The sequence below is a fragment of the Leptinotarsa decemlineata genome, unplaced genomic scaffold, assembly GCF_025532065.1.
Source record: "Leptinotarsa decemlineata unplaced genomic scaffold, Ldec_3_MD MMD2_tig00000882_RagTag_RagTag, whole genome shotgun sequence".
Classification (NCBI taxonomy): domain Eukaryota; kingdom Metazoa; phylum Arthropoda; class Insecta; order Coleoptera; family Chrysomelidae; genus Leptinotarsa; species Leptinotarsa decemlineata.
Window position 1 is genome coordinate 11,413,697 of NW_027412556.1, and position 17,978 is coordinate 11,431,674.

The following is a 17,978-nucleotide window of genomic DNA, read 5'->3' on the forward strand; positions in this document are numbered from 1 at the left end:
TTGATATAATTTTTGAATGACCATTTTTTGTAGAACTTCCGGTCCCCATTCAATGGCTCCGTACGTTAACATAGGTCTCATTGTTGCAGTGTAGATCCAGGTGACCACACGGGTTGAAATACCCCATTTGCGTCCCACTGTCCTCCGACATTGCTCATAAGCCATATATGCTATTTTTGCTCTACTCTGTAGGTGAGAGTTCCATGTTAGCTTTCTGTCGAGGAAAGTACCAAGGTATTCCACCTCTTCAGAGAAGTTCAGTTTGCTTTTGAAGATTTCAGGTTTTAAGCCTGATAAATTTATTTTCCTAGTGAAAAGGACTATCTCAGTCTTCTTGGGATTGATCGACAGTGAGTGTTCCTCACACCATGTTTCTAATAATTTGAGCCCATCGTCCGCTGTATCGCACAGTGTGTTCACAAATTTGCCGGTCTGCAAATAATGTCATCTGCATATGCAATTGTGTAGAATCCATTATTGTTGAAGTGATTAATCAGGGTATCCAGAATTCATAGCTCATGAACTATTCGAAGTTCAATAAATCTGTCTAGCATATGAGTATATATTTCGTCACTAAAGCAAATATTTTTGATGAGCCAAGGTTCTGCGATAATCCTATCATAATTTTACAAAATTCAATTCTTGTTTCAGGGTCATCGTCACCAAGTTCTCGAAGGATTTGCATTCCATATGGATGAAATTTATGTGATTTCCATACATATTTGAGAGATAATCCGGTTACTGTAGCTCCCTGAGTCGATAAAGTATGTATCATTGCTACCAGTTGGCGAATGTACACGTGACTAACATTTCTCTCTGCAGTTGCCTCTGGTTGAATACTTCAGTTATTCTTAACAAACACTGGTTTTCTCTACCATAAGTGAAAATCATTTCCACAAGTTCAGCTGTGTTGTACACCATGCAAATGAAAATTATGTTTTTCTTATACAACGCATCGAAATAAAAATCAATAATAATAAGAGTATCGTTTTTCGCCTTGAAGTCAAAAATGCAATTAAAAAATGTCTCTCAAAAACGAATATTTCAAACACATCTTTTCTGTAACTTTTTCTTATCAATAAGGATTCATAACGTGCATTGTTGCTACTAACCAAATATGTACAGTTTGACTATTTTTTCTAACGGAATTTCTAAACTGAAAAATGAAGACTCATCATGCAAAAGTTCAAGGAAGTTGAGTATATTTCTAGATGGAAATTATATTTTGAGATTAATTATTTGCTTAACTATGATATGACTCTTCCTATCTTATTACCTTGATAATGAAAACTTACAGAATTTATTATTAATGATGCTCATGATGAGTCCACAGATACTGTATTTTTCATCAGCACTTTTGGATCTTGTCGGCTCGACAAGCTATTTACAGTATCATATCGAAATGTTTGAAGTGCTGGCGTTCAAACTCAAACTCAGATATTCATGGGTAATCTACCTTCCAAACTAGTAATCCAAATCAATATGTGTGATTGATGACTTGTTTTCCTTATGGTAATTCATGATCACATGAATGAAATGAATAAAAATACTTTTATCTAAATACCACGGGTGAATTTAATTCATACGACCGGTTTCGGGTTTGAAGTATGAAACTGAAATCTGCATTTTGAAATATTGATTTTATTAGAATTTTCAGGTTTGCTGCATGGAAAAGTATTTGAGAGACAGGATGCCAACTTAAAATACCATCCTGAAAATTCTAGGGGTTGTTAAACTCATAAATTCAAGAGAGGAGACCTTCATAAATCAAGTTGCTGGTTTAGGGGTATATGCTTCTGGTTTTTAATTGATTTTAATTTCCATGGCCTCCAACAGATGCATCTGTTTATGAGTTTAACAACCCCTAGAATTTTCAGGATGGTATTTTAAGTTGGTATCCTGTCTCTCAAATACCTGTCCTTGCAGCTCAAAATTCAGATTTCAGTTTCATACTTGATAATGGGGTCAAACCCGAAACCGGTCGTATAAATTAAATTTATCAGTGGTATTTGGACGAAAGTATTTTAATTCATTTCATTTAAATCCAAATCAAACCATTTATTGTTTTTAGATGTGATCTTGGACGAACTTTGTCACTCCACAAAGGCCACACATATTGAATTAGTTGCTCAGAAAGAGTTTCTGGCAATGCAACAAATTTCGTTGGCGCTAATAAATGTTTGAAGACTGTTAAGAGAAAGGCTTTCGCTTAATAAAAAATAAAATCCACCTTTTATCCACCTATATGGTTCTCATTTTGCCGGTTTAGCCAAAGCAGGTATAAAATCAATTGAATCCCATTCATCTCACGTTTTTGGTAACCAAATACTGAGCTATGAACAACTAGTACAAACAGAATCGATATTACATTCTCAGCCTTTGTGTACAATGAGCACAGACCCTATCGACCTGGTCATTACTCAACATTTCCCTGGTCATTACTCAACATTCTCCTGGTCATTACTCAACACTTGAACCCTTAACCGCAATTTCTGATCCTGATACGTCTCATCTGAAAATGGCAGACTTGACGTTTTTCAGCTTCTTCAACAGTTACCGTCACCTTTTTGGTAGATGTAGCATCAGAAGTACCTCGAAAGTGCCTCCTACAAATTTCGTCGGCTCAGATGAATATTTTTAAACTATCAAGAAGGAGGCTTTCGCTGAAGGAAGATTAAAATTTACTTTTCATCCACCTTATGGTTCTCATTTTGCTTGTTTAACCAAAGCTCGCGTCATTAGCTCGCGTCATTGGTAACCAAATACTGAGCTATGAAGAACTAGTACAAATAGAATCGATATTAAATTCTTAGCCTTTGTGTACAATGAGCACAGACCCTAACGACCTGGTCATTATTCAACACTTCCCTGGTCATAACTCAACACTTAAACCCCTAACCACAATTTCTGATCCTAATACGTCTCATCTGGAAATGAGCAGGTTTGACGGTTTGACCGTTTTCAGCTTCTTTCACAGTTGCCTTCACTTTTTTGGTAGATGTGGCATTGGAAGTACCTCCATATTCTTCATCATAAAGAAAAATTGATGCTTCCAGGAATAACACTTAAACAAGGTGCATTAGTGATCATCAAAGAGGATATTGTTCCGTCATCAAAAATGGATCTAGACAGAATATTAAAATTTATCCCAGACCATGATGACGGAGTTTTAAGAGTTGCTAATACCCGGTGGAGAGCAGGAGTATTCTTCCTTCACCACACTGAAAAAACTCCTATACATATTATCAATAAACCCCATTCATCACTGTTTTTTACGTCAATTCAATGAAAAATTCTTTAGTATCAGGAATAGTTAGTCATCATCCGATATACGCGTTCTTATCATCAATAAAATCATTTTCATTGAAAAGCTAGGAACACTTTCCATAATTCAATAAACGTATTCACCCTTCAGATGAAAATATTTTATTAATTTGATTATAGTTACATTGTTTCAAGGAATATTTACTTCAGCTCACGAAAATGCAGTTGAGGAATACTGAACATAATGTCAATGTTCATTAGTATTCAAACAATAAATAAGTACACTAAATCCATGTATGGTTTTTTCGATTGAACGAAAAAATTTATGAATCGTTAGCCTAGGTCAATAAATCAATGAACTGATACATAAAATAGATAACAATATGTATACTTTGTTTCAACGAAAGGTCTTCGTTATTATTATTAAATAAGTACGAAATTACATCAAAGCATGCCCGAAATCATGAACCTTTACGTTTGTTTAATGTACAATATTAGTAGAATGATGAAATAATACATGGTTTACACGTACGTATTCAGCAATTCAGTCATAAAACAATGATCATCCCTAGCATCGATGCACAAAGTTCATTACAGCACAAATTCCTACATTGAAATTCCATAATCTCATTGGTTGAAAGGACATTATTGACATCATAAAGATCTCAATAACCAAAACAAGACGCGAAGGTGCTATTGTAGTTCATGATTTCGTAGGTACCTATTGATACAGTGTGCAATTATCAGGAATATTCACATAACTTCCTTCAAGAGAAACGAGATCGGCACACAAGTTGAATAAGTACCTAGGTATTTGAATCTACAGCTTATTAAAGGTACGTATTAGATATGCTCATTTTGTTTTATTCGTTATTACTTATTTTCATTTTCATTTACGTAAGACCATGAAGTGTTTTATCTGCAGTCAAAATATCGGTGCCTTTTCATTATTAATTAAACATTTCAATTCTGTTGGTTTCATTTTGTACAGTTTGTACAATTTTCATTTTGCTGAACTGATATTTATCAAAACTAATGGGGAGTACGTTCGGCATTCACCCTTCAATTCATCATATGTGAGTTTAGGTTATGTAATTATTGTAATCGTCATAGTGTCATCATTGGCGATACCGGCCTCATGCGCTTGCACAAAAGTCTGAGGTCATTGTAGAATTAGCCGCGGTGGTGGTGCGCCCGACTCACGATCGGAAGATCGTGGGTTCGATTCCCGCCTCGACCAGATATTTTTCAAGAGAATTTATCTGGTTGAAGCTGGAATGATTCTGCAACCGTGTTATGAATCACACGTTAAAAAGGTAAGACCTCATTAGTCCTTAGCTCGCACAAGTTCTCAACAGATTTTAAACAGATTTTTAAACAGATTCGAAAGTAAAACGGCGAGATAGTAAGATCAAGAGTGAATCACTTGATATTTCAAAGGGAGCATAAAAAAACCGCTTAATCAACATCCTTCATACTTCTCCATGGAGATCGTTCCCGGGGTACTCTACAATCGAAGAACAGAAAATGTATCAACCAAAAGGCAAGGAGAATTTTCTTAGAAACAAAAATTAGGTTATCTTTTCTTTTCAAATGTTCAACATGCGGCTTACGTATGGTAATTATAGTAATTAGTCCTTATCGTACAAAACGAAAGACAGAATAACTCATAGCACATAACTCATTAAAATTATTTGCATCATTTATCATTGATAAGTACCTACCTCGTATAAAACCATTGTTGCGTTGCAAGTTTTGAGTTGAGTTTGAAAACGCCCCAGTTACCACACTTTACGAACACATGTACTCATTTCTAATCGACCTTCATGTTGAACGAATAAGTGATTGTTGAAAAAATTACAGCAATGTGAAAACTAGCTAGCAACCTATAGAATCATGAACTTGTATACAAGAAGAGAACGGAAAAGGAATCCTCGAGAAAACGCAACTTTTTTCTCAATTGTTACATTCACGTGAGTGTTTAGATATAAGAGATGGGAAAATTTTGTTATGGTATGTATTGAATGAGGTTTTCTTTTGGCGTCTTCATGAACAGGGATCAACATCCCGTGCTTTTATAATATTATCAAATGTTGGGACCTTCAAGAGTGTTCAAATGTGGATTTTTCTCAAGTGACCCTGAAGAAAATTCATAAAACAAATTTCTATGTTTTCTGTTAATTTCCTTCACTGAAAAAATGTTTTGAGAATTTGAACTGAAATCAATAATTAAGGTAACCTCATTATAATTCTGGTGATTCACATTAAAACTGAAAATAACCTCTCCTGAATAGACACCCCCTTCAATTCAATTCAGGTGGTTCTGAATACGATTGAAGAATATATTATCTTGAGGAAATCTACTGTCCAAGAAAACAAAGCAGTAGAGACAAACGAACAGACAGAAAATCCAAATTAGTTTTTACATGAAACTTCATTGATGCAAAATTGAGTTGTTCCGACGTTGAACTTTGAAGTAGTTAACTGACTGCATACAATCCTTCAATTGTTTATACCATCAGTGATTCAGTGAATTCCAATAACAGTGAATATTCGTTCTGGGTATCTCAACAGAGACTTATGAAATCTGACAATTGGTAACCGCCACCTTGCTGAAGCTACATCTGTCAGATTAACTGTTATTTATTCAGTCTATTTTGCCAAATCACCCCGTGCAAATAATAGAATTGTTTCATCAAACTGGGTGTTCTGTTCGAACATCGTACCGCGCGCTTCGGCCATTTGACGGGCTCCATAACCGTCCTACCGTGAGGACTTCTCGTAATGTGGTGGATGAATTTGAGACCACTGGTTCAGTAAACGATAGAGTAACACCTGTACGTTAACAAAACGCAATAACTGACAAAAAATAAGGCAGCTGTCTGCGAGAGTGTGCAGGAGAATCCGAGACAGTCGATTTCGCGTCGCTCACAAGGACTCCATCTGCCGCAGACCACAACTTGGCAAATTTTGGGCCTGCACCCATATAGAATGCAACTGACCCAGGAACTGAAGGTAAACGACAATAGACAACGACGTGTTTTTGCTGAATGGGCTCTGGAGCAGTTGACAACTGACCTTAACTCCCATCGAAAAATCATTTCCAGCTATGAGGCCCATTCTGGATGAATGAGTACGTGATCAGACAAAATTGTCGAATTTGGGACGATTCCTATCCACATGAGATTCCAGAGCGTTCATTACATCCTGAAAAAGTCACTGTTTGGTGTAGACTTTGGGCTGGCTGTCCCTATTTCTTTGAGGATGACGTTGGCCAGGCTATCACTGACAATAGCGGTCACTATAGGTCAATGACCACCAACTTCTTTTGGCCTGAATTTTATAATCTGGACATCTACGACATGTGGTTTCAACAGGACGGCATTTCGTGCCACACAGCTCATGCCACATTCGTGCCACATTGGATATCCTGCACGAGCGATTTGAGGGCATGATAACCTCACATGGAGGTGCTATGAACTAGCCACCGAGATCAAGCGATTTGACCTCGTCAGACTTTTTCTTGTGGGTTTATCTCAAGTCGCAGGTGTATGCGAATAAGTCACAAACTACAGCGATCCTTAAAGTTATCATAACTCATGCCTTTTGCCAACTTGAGCCTGATTTATGCGCCAGAGTTATGGAAAATTTAACGTTTCAGATGTGTTCTACCCAAAAAAGCAATTTCAGACATTAAAATTTGTACGATGTAATATTCTACACATAATGGTATCAATATGTCTTTCAAACGAATAAAAAATTTCGACGATATCTTTCACATATTTTGTTTCATTTAAATTCAGAAATAGGTAGCGCTCAATAACATACCGCATATATGGGCAGCTAAAAAAACATTTTTCGGTTATTATTGATTGTGAAAAACTGATAAAATTGTGAAATTCCAATTCCTCAGTTCACTTTTCTGCTACAAACTCATTTGAATACTACAAAGTATCAGACGTATTGAGATCAATTACATTGAATAGATTTACTGTGATATTTGATTTCATTCGTATAGCATGGAATATAAAATCATAGGACCTGAATGAATTGAGAATGAAAATGTGGTGTGACTTATACAGTGCATTTCTTCAATGTGCCCCCTCCCTTTCATTTTCTGAACGAGTCAACTCAAAAAATGTAAATTTGGGATAATGAAATTAATGCATGAATAATTTGTTTTGAAGTGAAATTGACAGATGAAACTTCCAAGATGGCGACTGGGCGCCATATGAGAAAAAATTGAATGGAAAGGAAGGGTCTTGTGACACATCTTTCTGAAGCTCCTGACAAATTCTCCACAACCCTAGAATATAATGTCAATATCTTCCGCTACTTCAAAATGGCGGAACTTTTAATAAATGCCTGACTGAATTGGACTATATAATATGAGGTAATAAGCTTCAGGTCAGTTCAGGAGATGCTCGAAATGGTTGCCTTGAACTTGTCGACATAGACATAGACATACTTTATTTGACTACGTTCAGAAACACTGAATATACAGTATGAACCATCAAAGTCAACAAAACATCAATAACCTAAATACGATTATAGATATTAAAAATATATATATATATATATATATATATATATATATATATATATATATATATATATATATATATATATATATATATATATATATATATATATATATATATATATATATATATAAAATCTAGAACAGTCAAGCTGCTGGAAAATAATTCCATGAAAATCAAAAAATAAATAGATAAGTACTCTTTGATCATTCCCATATTGATTTCAATTTAAGAGCCACCGGTATACAGCTGTTTCAGCCTATTGGGCATCGTCAGTACCGGGCAGGCGGTCCTCGATTGAAGACAAAATGAGAAAAAACCAAGAAAGTACTTGATAAAAATAGCTGCGTAAACGCAAGCGAAACATAAGTGGAACCACCTATTGGTGTGACACCCAAGTCAACTTGCCAAATTTTTATGTCAGTGTTGGTGGTTTGACCAATCAACCGACAACTGCGGTAGCAGAAATTTGGGAAGCTAACCTGAAATGCCATCGGAAAACGAATCCACATGTTTCTAGAAATGATATGAAATCTAGAAAGGTTAATGCAGTCAAGCTGCTGGAAAATAATTCCATGAAAATCAAAAAATAAATAGATAAGTACTCTTTGATCATTCCCATATTGATTTCAATTTAAGAGCCATCGGTATACAGCTGTTTCAGCCTATTGGGCATCGTCAGTACCGGGCAGGCGGTCCTCGATTGAAGACAAAATGAGAAAAAACCAAGAAAGTACTTGATAAAAATAGCTGCGTAAACGCAAGCGAAACATAAGTGGAACCACCTATTGGTGTGACACCCAAGTCAACTTGCCAAGTTTTTATGTCAGTGTTGGTGGTTTGACCAATCAACCGACAACTGCGGTAGCAGAAATTTGGGAAGCTAACCTGAAATGCCATCGGAAAACGAATCCACATGTTTCTAGAAATGATATGAAATCTAGAAAGGTTAATGCAGTCAAGCTGCTGGAAAATAATTCCATGAAAATCAAAAAATGAATAGATAAGTACTCTTTGATCATTCCCATATTGATTTCAATTTAAGAGCCATCGGTATACAGCTGTTTCAGCCTATTGGGCATCGTCAGTACCGGGCAGGCGGTCCTCGATTGAAGACAAAATGAGAAAAAACCAAGAAAGTACTTGATAAAAATAGCTGCGTAAACGCAAGCGAAACATAAGTGGAACCACCTATTGGTGTGACACCCAAGTCAACTTGCCAAGTTTTTATGTCAGTGTTGGTGGTTTGACCAACATTCGTTTTCCGATGGCATTTCAGGTTAGCTTCCCAAATTTCTGCTACCGCAGTTGTCGGTTGATTGGACCGCCTGCCCGGTACTGACGATGCCCAATAGGCTGAAACAGCTGTATACCGGTGGCTCTTAAATTGAAATCAATATGGGAATGATCAAAGAGTACTTATCTATTTATATATATATATATATATATATATATATATATATATATATATATATATATATATATATATATGAGGAGGGTAATGTCATAATACTGTATTTTTGGAAAAGTAGCCTACAGTGGTCTTTGTAACCTGCAAACGCAATAGTTCGAACAGCCTTTTTTGGAGTTTGAAGACTTCCATTGAATTGGTGGAACTGCCCCACAATATTGTACCATATGCTATATGGGAGTGAATAAGTGCGTAATAGGTATTTAACAAAACATCTTCACTCAACACTTTCCGCAGTCTTGTGTCTTGAAATAAAGACCACACTAGACAATTTAGAGCAAATTGATATGACCAGCATATCCGATATTTCACGCCGAACCTTTTCGAACATAGTAACGTCAATTTATCATTCTCTGCCGTATATCCAATATTGGAGCAGGTTCAGTTTCGTACACCTTTTGCTTCAAACAGCTCCATAAAAAAAGTCCGAAGGTGCAAATATAGTGAGCGGGCTGGCTGTTTTGTAGGACCTCGACGGCCAATCCAACGACCGGGAAGAGTAGTATCCAAATAGTTTCTTACGTGTCTGAAGTGATGTGGTGGTGCTCCATATTGTTGGAATACAATATCCATATCGAATTCATTAGGATTCGCTTCGAAGATTTCAGTAACGAGTGGACAGTAGTTTCCAGCATACTCAAATACAGTTCCCTTGTTGGATTTCGATCTATAAATAGAGGTCCTACAATATGATTTCCCAATACTCCCGCCCAAACGTTCATTTTTTCTGGAAATTAGGTATCTACAATCGTCTTCGGGTGAAGACGATTGTAGATACTAACAATCGAAACGTCGTGAACTAACGTGACTTGAAATCTCTACACTTTTTATTTTTATTTTCTTTCTTTTTTCATTTCTTTATTTTTATTTATTCAATTGTTCTATATTCACTTGTATTTTATTTCACTATGATTTCATTTCAGGTTTATTTTGGTTAATATAATTGTTATTTTCAGCTACTCATTTTCAATTCTTATTTTTTAGTTGTTTCAGGGATTTCAAATCATTTTATATAATAGACAATGGAAGTCCGAACTAGTGAAATTCATCATGAAACATTGTCAATCACCTTCAAACAAACATCACATCAATTATTTGCACTTGCTGTTCTTCCGGAATGGACGGATGACCCGGGGCTTTTTGTTATATACACTACCGGTAGTCTTGAATTTGGATGCAATTTCCTCCAAATATGGCGCCCGGTCGCCATCTTGAAAGTTTCATCTGTAAATTTTACTTCAGAATAAAGTATTCATGCATTAATTTTATCATCTCAAATTTAAATTTTTCGAGTTGACCCTTTCAAAAAATAAAAGGGGGGAGACATTGAAGAAATGCACTGTATTTGATTTTCTGAACAGTTTTCTTAATTTTCTCCTCCTTTGAAAATTAGATACCAAAACATTTCTTTCACTATTGAAAATTAATTCAGGAACATTTTTCGCTTTCGAAATGACCACTAACATTCAACTTCAAATTTTTTGCAGTTTTACATTTCCACTGTTCAGAAAAAGTCTCAAGAGAGATTTGGAAGACAATGACATTTATGATGTTTTGCCCAACTTTTCTTCCAAAAAACTGGGAGAAAAATTCGAACAGATCTGGAATCGGCAGCAGAAGAGAACTAAACAGCCTTCTCTATACAGGGCTTTGTTTTACTGCTTTGGAAGACAATATTTTCTTCTAGGACTTATGCAGTTGATTGTCAAAATAGCTCTGATGTGAGTACTGTTGATTATCCATCACTATTTTATATCTGTTCATGAAGCTGAACCATATTATAGGTCCACAGCACTTCACCTTCACCTGGTTACCAGGTTTCCGTAAGTTTTTCTTAGTGGGATTTTCTCTAAATGATATCCAATAACTTTCTTATTTTTATCGAATGCAGTGGATGAACTATACCATTTTGATTTCAAAAATTTTCAAAAATGTGAAATATCATTTTTTATAGAAAAGAATGGAATAGAAACGAATATTATAGAATAGAATATTTATTAATCATTTCATTGGACAAATTGGACAAAATACAAGAAATATTGTGAGCAGTTTATTTTTTAAAGGTTTTGTCAAAATCTTGTCTTCAATTCTGTTGGTTTCATTTTGTACAGTTTGTACAATTTCCATTTTGCTGAACTGATATTTATCAAAACTAATGGGGAGTACGTTCGGTATTCACCCTTCAATTTATCATATGTAAGTTTAGGATATGTAATGATATTTATGATGATGATTACAATAATTATTAGAATAGTTCAAGGAATAGTTCCTTGATTTTTTGCCGCATATTCAATAAACACCCTGTATATACAGAATCCACTTGAGATTTCATTTTGAATCATAATTGGTCAACAACTATTCAAATATCCTAATTGAAAAATCAATCTTATTATTTATTTTTGTAGCTCTGCCCCAACAGAGAATATTTTGTGATATGTGGGAGTACGCTGTCGTCTAGACCTGTCTAGACGAAACTTCATTTGTGAAATTGCAAAATCAGATCTATTGAGTTTTTTTACAGACATCGCCTATGTGTTCTTCCCACGCGAGCTGACTATATCTATGTGCGATCCCAAAAAATTTTAATTTCCCAGATAGTTTGATATCCAGTTCATCATGTATCGTATTGGAAATTGGGCGTTGGAGATAGAAATCCATTGTCATTGTCTTATTTTTGATTATTGATGAATAACGTCGACACCAGGATACAAATTCTTCAACAACTCTGATCAATTCAGTCTTTAATTTGACAATACTATTTTTTGCTATTGTAATTGTCGTCAGCATATCTAGTTATGGTGTTTCACAGGACATTTTTCGGAATGAAAATCTTCATATTCCACTACCAAATATCATGACAGCATGAGATTTGGTAGTGGTCTAATAGGTCTAATAGAAGGGATACAACATAATTTTCATCATCAATTTTTTGCAAAACATGAATAAACAAAAAGCGGGAAGTCGTTTCGGTAGATCTTTCTTTCCTAACTCCACGTGACTATCACATAGTCACGTGACTATCACATTTATTATAGGAAGGATCTATCACGATTGGCTAGTATTTTTTCAAAGATTTCAGATAGCGACTTCAAAAAAGATATCTGCCCATAATTTTCTATTTATTATTCATTAGCTTTTTTTTAACAGAATTATTGAGGCTGTTTTGAATATATCTGGAAAACTTTCTTGTAAAAGTGATTGATCCATCAAGTATACTAATGGAGTAAGTAATGATGCTATCTAGTATACACCTCATGTTGTTCATGGCAGGGACAAGTTTGATACAGAGTGATTGATTAAAGCACTAGTACCCGCATTGAAGAAAAAGTCAGCAGAGACATTTGCAATATCAGTTGAGACCCTCGATAATATACCATGAAGGTTAAGAGTAATTTCTTTTTCACATGTGCTCACTTCATAGCTCAGATATATTGTTCGTATTCCTAAGATATTAGTAAAATAAAGACACTTCTGAAGAAGCTACTGCATAGCGAAACACGTGTTGCGTTTTTGTAGAACTGAATATTATTGAAGTTTTTTCTCAACACCAAACCATTATTTTTAACACCTCGACACGTGTTTGGATCAGATCATCTTCAAGAGAAAGATCAACCGTCTAGTGAAAATCGAACGATTCCATCACATATGTTAGATATTCGTTCCTCCACATATTCCGAAATTTCTGCTTTGCTCGATTCGATTGAGGTTGGTAAGTTTTTCAGTCTGAATTGGCCCAGATTGAGAGAAGAAAGATTCAGACGTGTATCCAATGGATAACTTCCATTGATCCATGCCTTTGCACCCTGCCTGGTTTGTTAGGTCGACACATTAACCTTCAATGCACAATAATATTAATTCATTGGTACTGAGCCTTGTATTTACAGATTTTCTGTATTATTTTAGATTTATACAACCGGCGATAATGAGCAAAATACTTGCACACTTCCAACCAGCCGATGCTAGGCCAACTGAGTCCGACCTCTACATCTATATAGTTCTGTTGATTGGTCTAAACGTATCGGAAATAATATACTACCAGAACTACTATCAGTTTGTAACGGAAGAGGGCATCAAAATCAGAACAGCCCTCACAGCTCTGATCTACAGGAAAGCTCTGAGGCTTGGCTCTCATCATCTGACTGAAACTACCATGGGAAAAGTTGTGACTCTAATCACCAAAGATGTGTTTGCTTTCGAACAGTTGGTTGTACTCTTGAATGATGCTTGGATATACCTCATAGAAGCCATGGTTGTTTGTTATCTGATATACTCAAGGATAGGAGTTTCTGTATTCTCTGGTACTGGTTTTTTGTTGGCGATGTTTCTGGTTCAATGTGAGTGTTTCCTCTGAACATTTTTCTAATGAACTTTTTCAACTACTAAGGCTCTATAAATACATTGATGGTAATTGCCAATTCCAGAGATCGACAAACAATACTAGTGGAAAAGTAATATGAGAAAGGCAATATAAATACTAATTTCGTTTCAAAAATGTAGACAATACAATGCGAACAGTACAGAAAACCGAAATTCAAATGATAAAACTCGAACGTATATAGTGAACGTTAAAAAAACATTGTATCATTATAGAAGTAATAATAGTTGCCGTATTTGTAGGCAACTCGTTTTTTTTGCTCTTGTGACATGCCAAATCATAATAGTTCTGATAATCTTATCTCATATAACGATGAATATTACTGGAGTGTTTTCCCAACACCATCAATTTTGATCTTCCTCTTGAAGATGATCACTTAGTGATCGAAACACGTGTCCAGGTGTTGAAATAACGGTTTGGTGTTGGAAAAAACTCCAGTAATATTCATTACTACACCAAAGGTTCCAAACAGTGCATCACAAGGTTATACAACGATGTTATAATGATGGCTGAAGATGCTAGGTCATATAAAGATTTCGATGATGAACTTTAGTCTTTGACGAATGGAACTCATTGATACAGTTTATTATATGATTTTCACTATAATTTCATAAAAATCACGACACAATAGCTTCCTCAAGCGTTAAGAAAATTATTAACGTTGGAGAAAGCTATTGCATGGCGAAACACGTGTCGCGGTTTTTGTATAACCTTTTATAGTGAAAATCATACAGTAAACTGTATTAATTAGTTTTAATATGGATTTTCATCAAGTATCGGCCAGTTATATCATATTTGACGTATGAATCCAAATCTTGGCGCCGTAAGAAACCATCAATTGCTAATGACATCAAAATTTGAAATTTCCGATAGCCTGTTTCTTTCTTTACAAAAATGTCTCTTGGGTTTTTTGCCCAAAATAAACCAGTTGTCAGCAAAAACATAATTTTACGAACAACTACATAGATACATCGTCATAAATGCGAAAATACGAAACTAATCTATCTAGTAGGTCGCTATCACATTCCACAAAGGACTGCAATAATCAGAACAACCATCTCGACAGACTGGCCTGGATAGAGTCTGCGGAGTTCGAAGAGAAAATCTTGATATTTCATTCTTTTTTTCTCCTATTTTCGGACGATATTCGTCTCGCCAGGAGCGAAAACTCCACGATAAATATCGTTTTGCTCTGGTGGTCGAGAAGGACTACATCAGGCTTATTAGCTTGCATGAGCCTGAGGGCGGGAAATGAAAAGTTCCAATAAATTCGGCACTCTTCGTTCCCCATAACGAATTCAATATCCCCTGGAGCCACACCGGTGTATCGTCAATACCGTAAGAGTGCCGTAGATGGTAATATAGCAACTCTTAGGGCCGCGTTATGTCGATGGATATAGACCGAGACCGCATATGCTGGACATGCTGATAGCAAGTGCATTAGGGTCTCGGGCGCTTCGCGGCAGGCCCTGCACCTTGTGTCAGGAACCTTTATACCCATCATTCGACTGCGATAGACTAGGGTGTTGAAGACACCGTCCGGCAAGCCATGATAAACCCCTCCGTTTCCGACTTCACCCCACTCGACCTGTGAAAAGCGAACTTCAGGCGCTTTGGTAAGCCAAGGTCTCCAATATTATTGAAGAAGACCCCATGCATTGGCTTATCTTTGTATTTCCGTAGAAGTAAGGTGATCTCTACAGCTTTTATCTGAGCCTTTTGTTGAACGGGTTCCAACTCGGTGACAGAGTTGTGGTCACCTCGTTCAGTGTCGAAATGCTCGGGCAGCTGTCCTAAAGAGAAATGCTCTCTCCTGCTCTCTCCTGCTCTCTCATGCTCCCTCCTCTCTCTCCTGCTCTCTCATGGTCACGGACCATGCAGAGAAATGGATACGAACTCCTGACGACTTTACAGGCTGTATCCTGTACCATCCTGTCATGTAGACACTCCAAACGCAAAAGTTCACAGTCTCTCTGTTTTTGGTGGGAGAACAACCGTGGAACGGACGATTTGGGATGCAAACTCCTAAAGAGAGGCATCATTTTTTGAGTCTTCACGTCGAGTTGATATAGCTCCTCCCGAGTCCACTCATTACTCCAAACGAGTAGGGTAAGATTGGAACGGCAGGCATATGTGTTGTGTCAACTTCGTTTTCCCTATGTTTTTCACTGCTGTTACCTCTTGTGAGTGGCGTTGTTCCACTCCGAGGTAAATATACCTCTTTCCGGCATCCAGAGATGGTGTAAGATGCTTTCATCTACGAGCTGCACATCCTCTACGTAGTCCCCGCATAATTCTCTTTTGAGATGGACCATTGCACATTTGTCTATCCCGAATTTCATACCGATAAAATGCGTGTACTCTTCCACCACCCTCAAGGACTGATGGAGATCTTTCTCTCCAGAAGCATACAGTTTAAGATCATCCATATGAAATAAATGGGTGACCTTGTGTCTTCGGTTTCCGGGGGTGCCCTCGAGTATTACTGAGCGCAACGGATAATGGCATTAGTGAGATGCAGAAGAGAAGGGGACTGAGAAAATCACCCTGAAATTCACCTCTTCTGAATGTGTCCCACCCAGTTTGGACTCTGGCTTGACCAGATGTTATGGTGAAGCGAGTTCGCCAAAGTGGTATCAGTTGTTCAATGCATCTCACTATTTTGTCGGGTACCGCAAGGCATCTGAGCAAATGCCAGATGAGCTCATGCGAAATTGTATCAAATGCCTTATGGTAATCGATCCAGGTCATAAAGAGGTTACGCTTATATTGTATCCAGTCCTGCGTTACACATGTATCGATGAGCAGGTTCTCTTTACATCCAGCGACTCCTCTCTTCGACCCTCGCTGATCATATATCCGTTCGAACACTCGGTCAACTGCTGTGAGTATTCGTGTCTATAAGATACTTGTTAACAACTTATAACACGAATTCAAGCACGTTATCGATCTGTAATTCTTAGGAATCGACAAATCTCCGCTTTTGGGGATGAGAACGGTTCGCCCCTCGACAAACCAATCTGTATTCGGCTGCTCTCCATCTAGCCATGAGTTGGAAACTCTGGCCAGATGGCGGTGTGTGCTTGGTCGTTTTTTCCACCAATAAGTGTTCATTCCATCTGGGCCTGGAGCAGCAGAGTTCTTGGAACCCACAAGGGCTCTTCGAACGTCATCCGGGGTTATCGGGTTGCGCAGTTCATTGAACTCAGGCTGTCGAAGCTCTCGAAGCTTCGAAATGCGCTAGGGCTGGAGTATCTGAGTTGAGTGGCTGTGGTTGTTCATAGATATCTTTACAGAAGGATTCCACCTGATCAGCGGTCGGCGGATTATCCACAACACGTGGAGGCTCTCGGAATAAGCGAGAAGGTTTCTCGCGGAATCTTGGGTTTTCCGCGATACTTCTCGCTCGCCTCGCTAGTGACTTCTTAGCAGCCATTGGCATTCGTATCCTATCAAGGCAGTGCTGTTTGGTGGTCAGCAGCACGCCTTGACGTAAAATGTGATGGATACGTCGTAGATTTGCGGCTACTTGCCGCACTGCAGGCGTGAAGGGCCTGTAGGCCGCCCTGTTATCCATCACATATTGGATACGAGACGCATGTTGTCTCGCCGAAGGGATCTTAGCCTCCATCTTGTGTACACGCCGTTCAATCTTCCGAACCGCAAGGCCTCTTCTGTTAGAACACTATGAACCTCCGCATCCAAGCAAGCCAGTTCTTGTAGCTTCAGGGGCCTAATTCTGTGAAGCGCCCTGCGTGTTTTGATTGACTTCATTGGTGGCATGATGCGAGTCTCCTCTCCAGCTGTGCCAACGGGTGGTAGAACTATCACTTCTACCTCTTCGTTAGCAGGCTGAGGAGGAGCTATATAGCACTGCCGCCGAAGATAGAATACGTAATCCCTAAGATTTTGGGCGGAAAAGGCGGCATTCTCCGGATGTGTTTCACACCACAGAGCATGTAATCTCGCCATGTACCCTCTTCGTGCGGGCTCACTACTCTCGTAGCAATGCATAGGGCTATCTCTTAGCTCATGCGTCCAATCGAAGCGTCCGTTGTCATTGTCAGGGTTGTCATCGGTAGACAAATCACCGTTATGGGCCCCACCACCTGGCTTCTGACCCCTCCGAGCGGGCCGATTGTGTGGGCCCCTTCCTCGATTGCTAGGAACCAAGTGTTGGGTTCACCGGGAGGTTAGCCCAGTGGACCCCGGCACCGGAGGAAGAATAGTGTTCTCCTTCCCGGTGCGCCTGGGCTGCCGGTTCGGTTTTGCACCAGTTATTGATATTATTATTAATATCATCTTCATCAAATCGAGAAGTGAAGAA

The 17,978-nt window shown here is 37.8% G+C and overlaps 1 protein-coding gene across 1 annotated transcript in view; it reads left to right on the forward strand.

Moving 5' to 3' along the window:
- The first annotated feature begins 5,004 nt into the window (after positions 1–5,004).
- LOC111515843 (ATP-binding cassette sub-family C member 4-like) overlaps positions 5,005–17,978 on the forward strand; it is a 28,915-nt gene continuing 15,941 nt past the window's right edge. Inside the window, exons 1-3 of the mRNA XM_074174992.1 lie at positions 5,005–5,237; positions 10,764–10,997; positions 13,180–13,610. Of these exons, the coding sequence (XP_074031093.1) occupies positions 5,161–5,237; positions 10,764–10,997; positions 13,180–13,610 (742 nt within the window). The 5' untranslated portion in view covers positions 5,005–5,160. The remainder of the gene's footprint in view (positions 5,238–10,763; positions 10,998–13,179; positions 13,611–17,978) is intronic.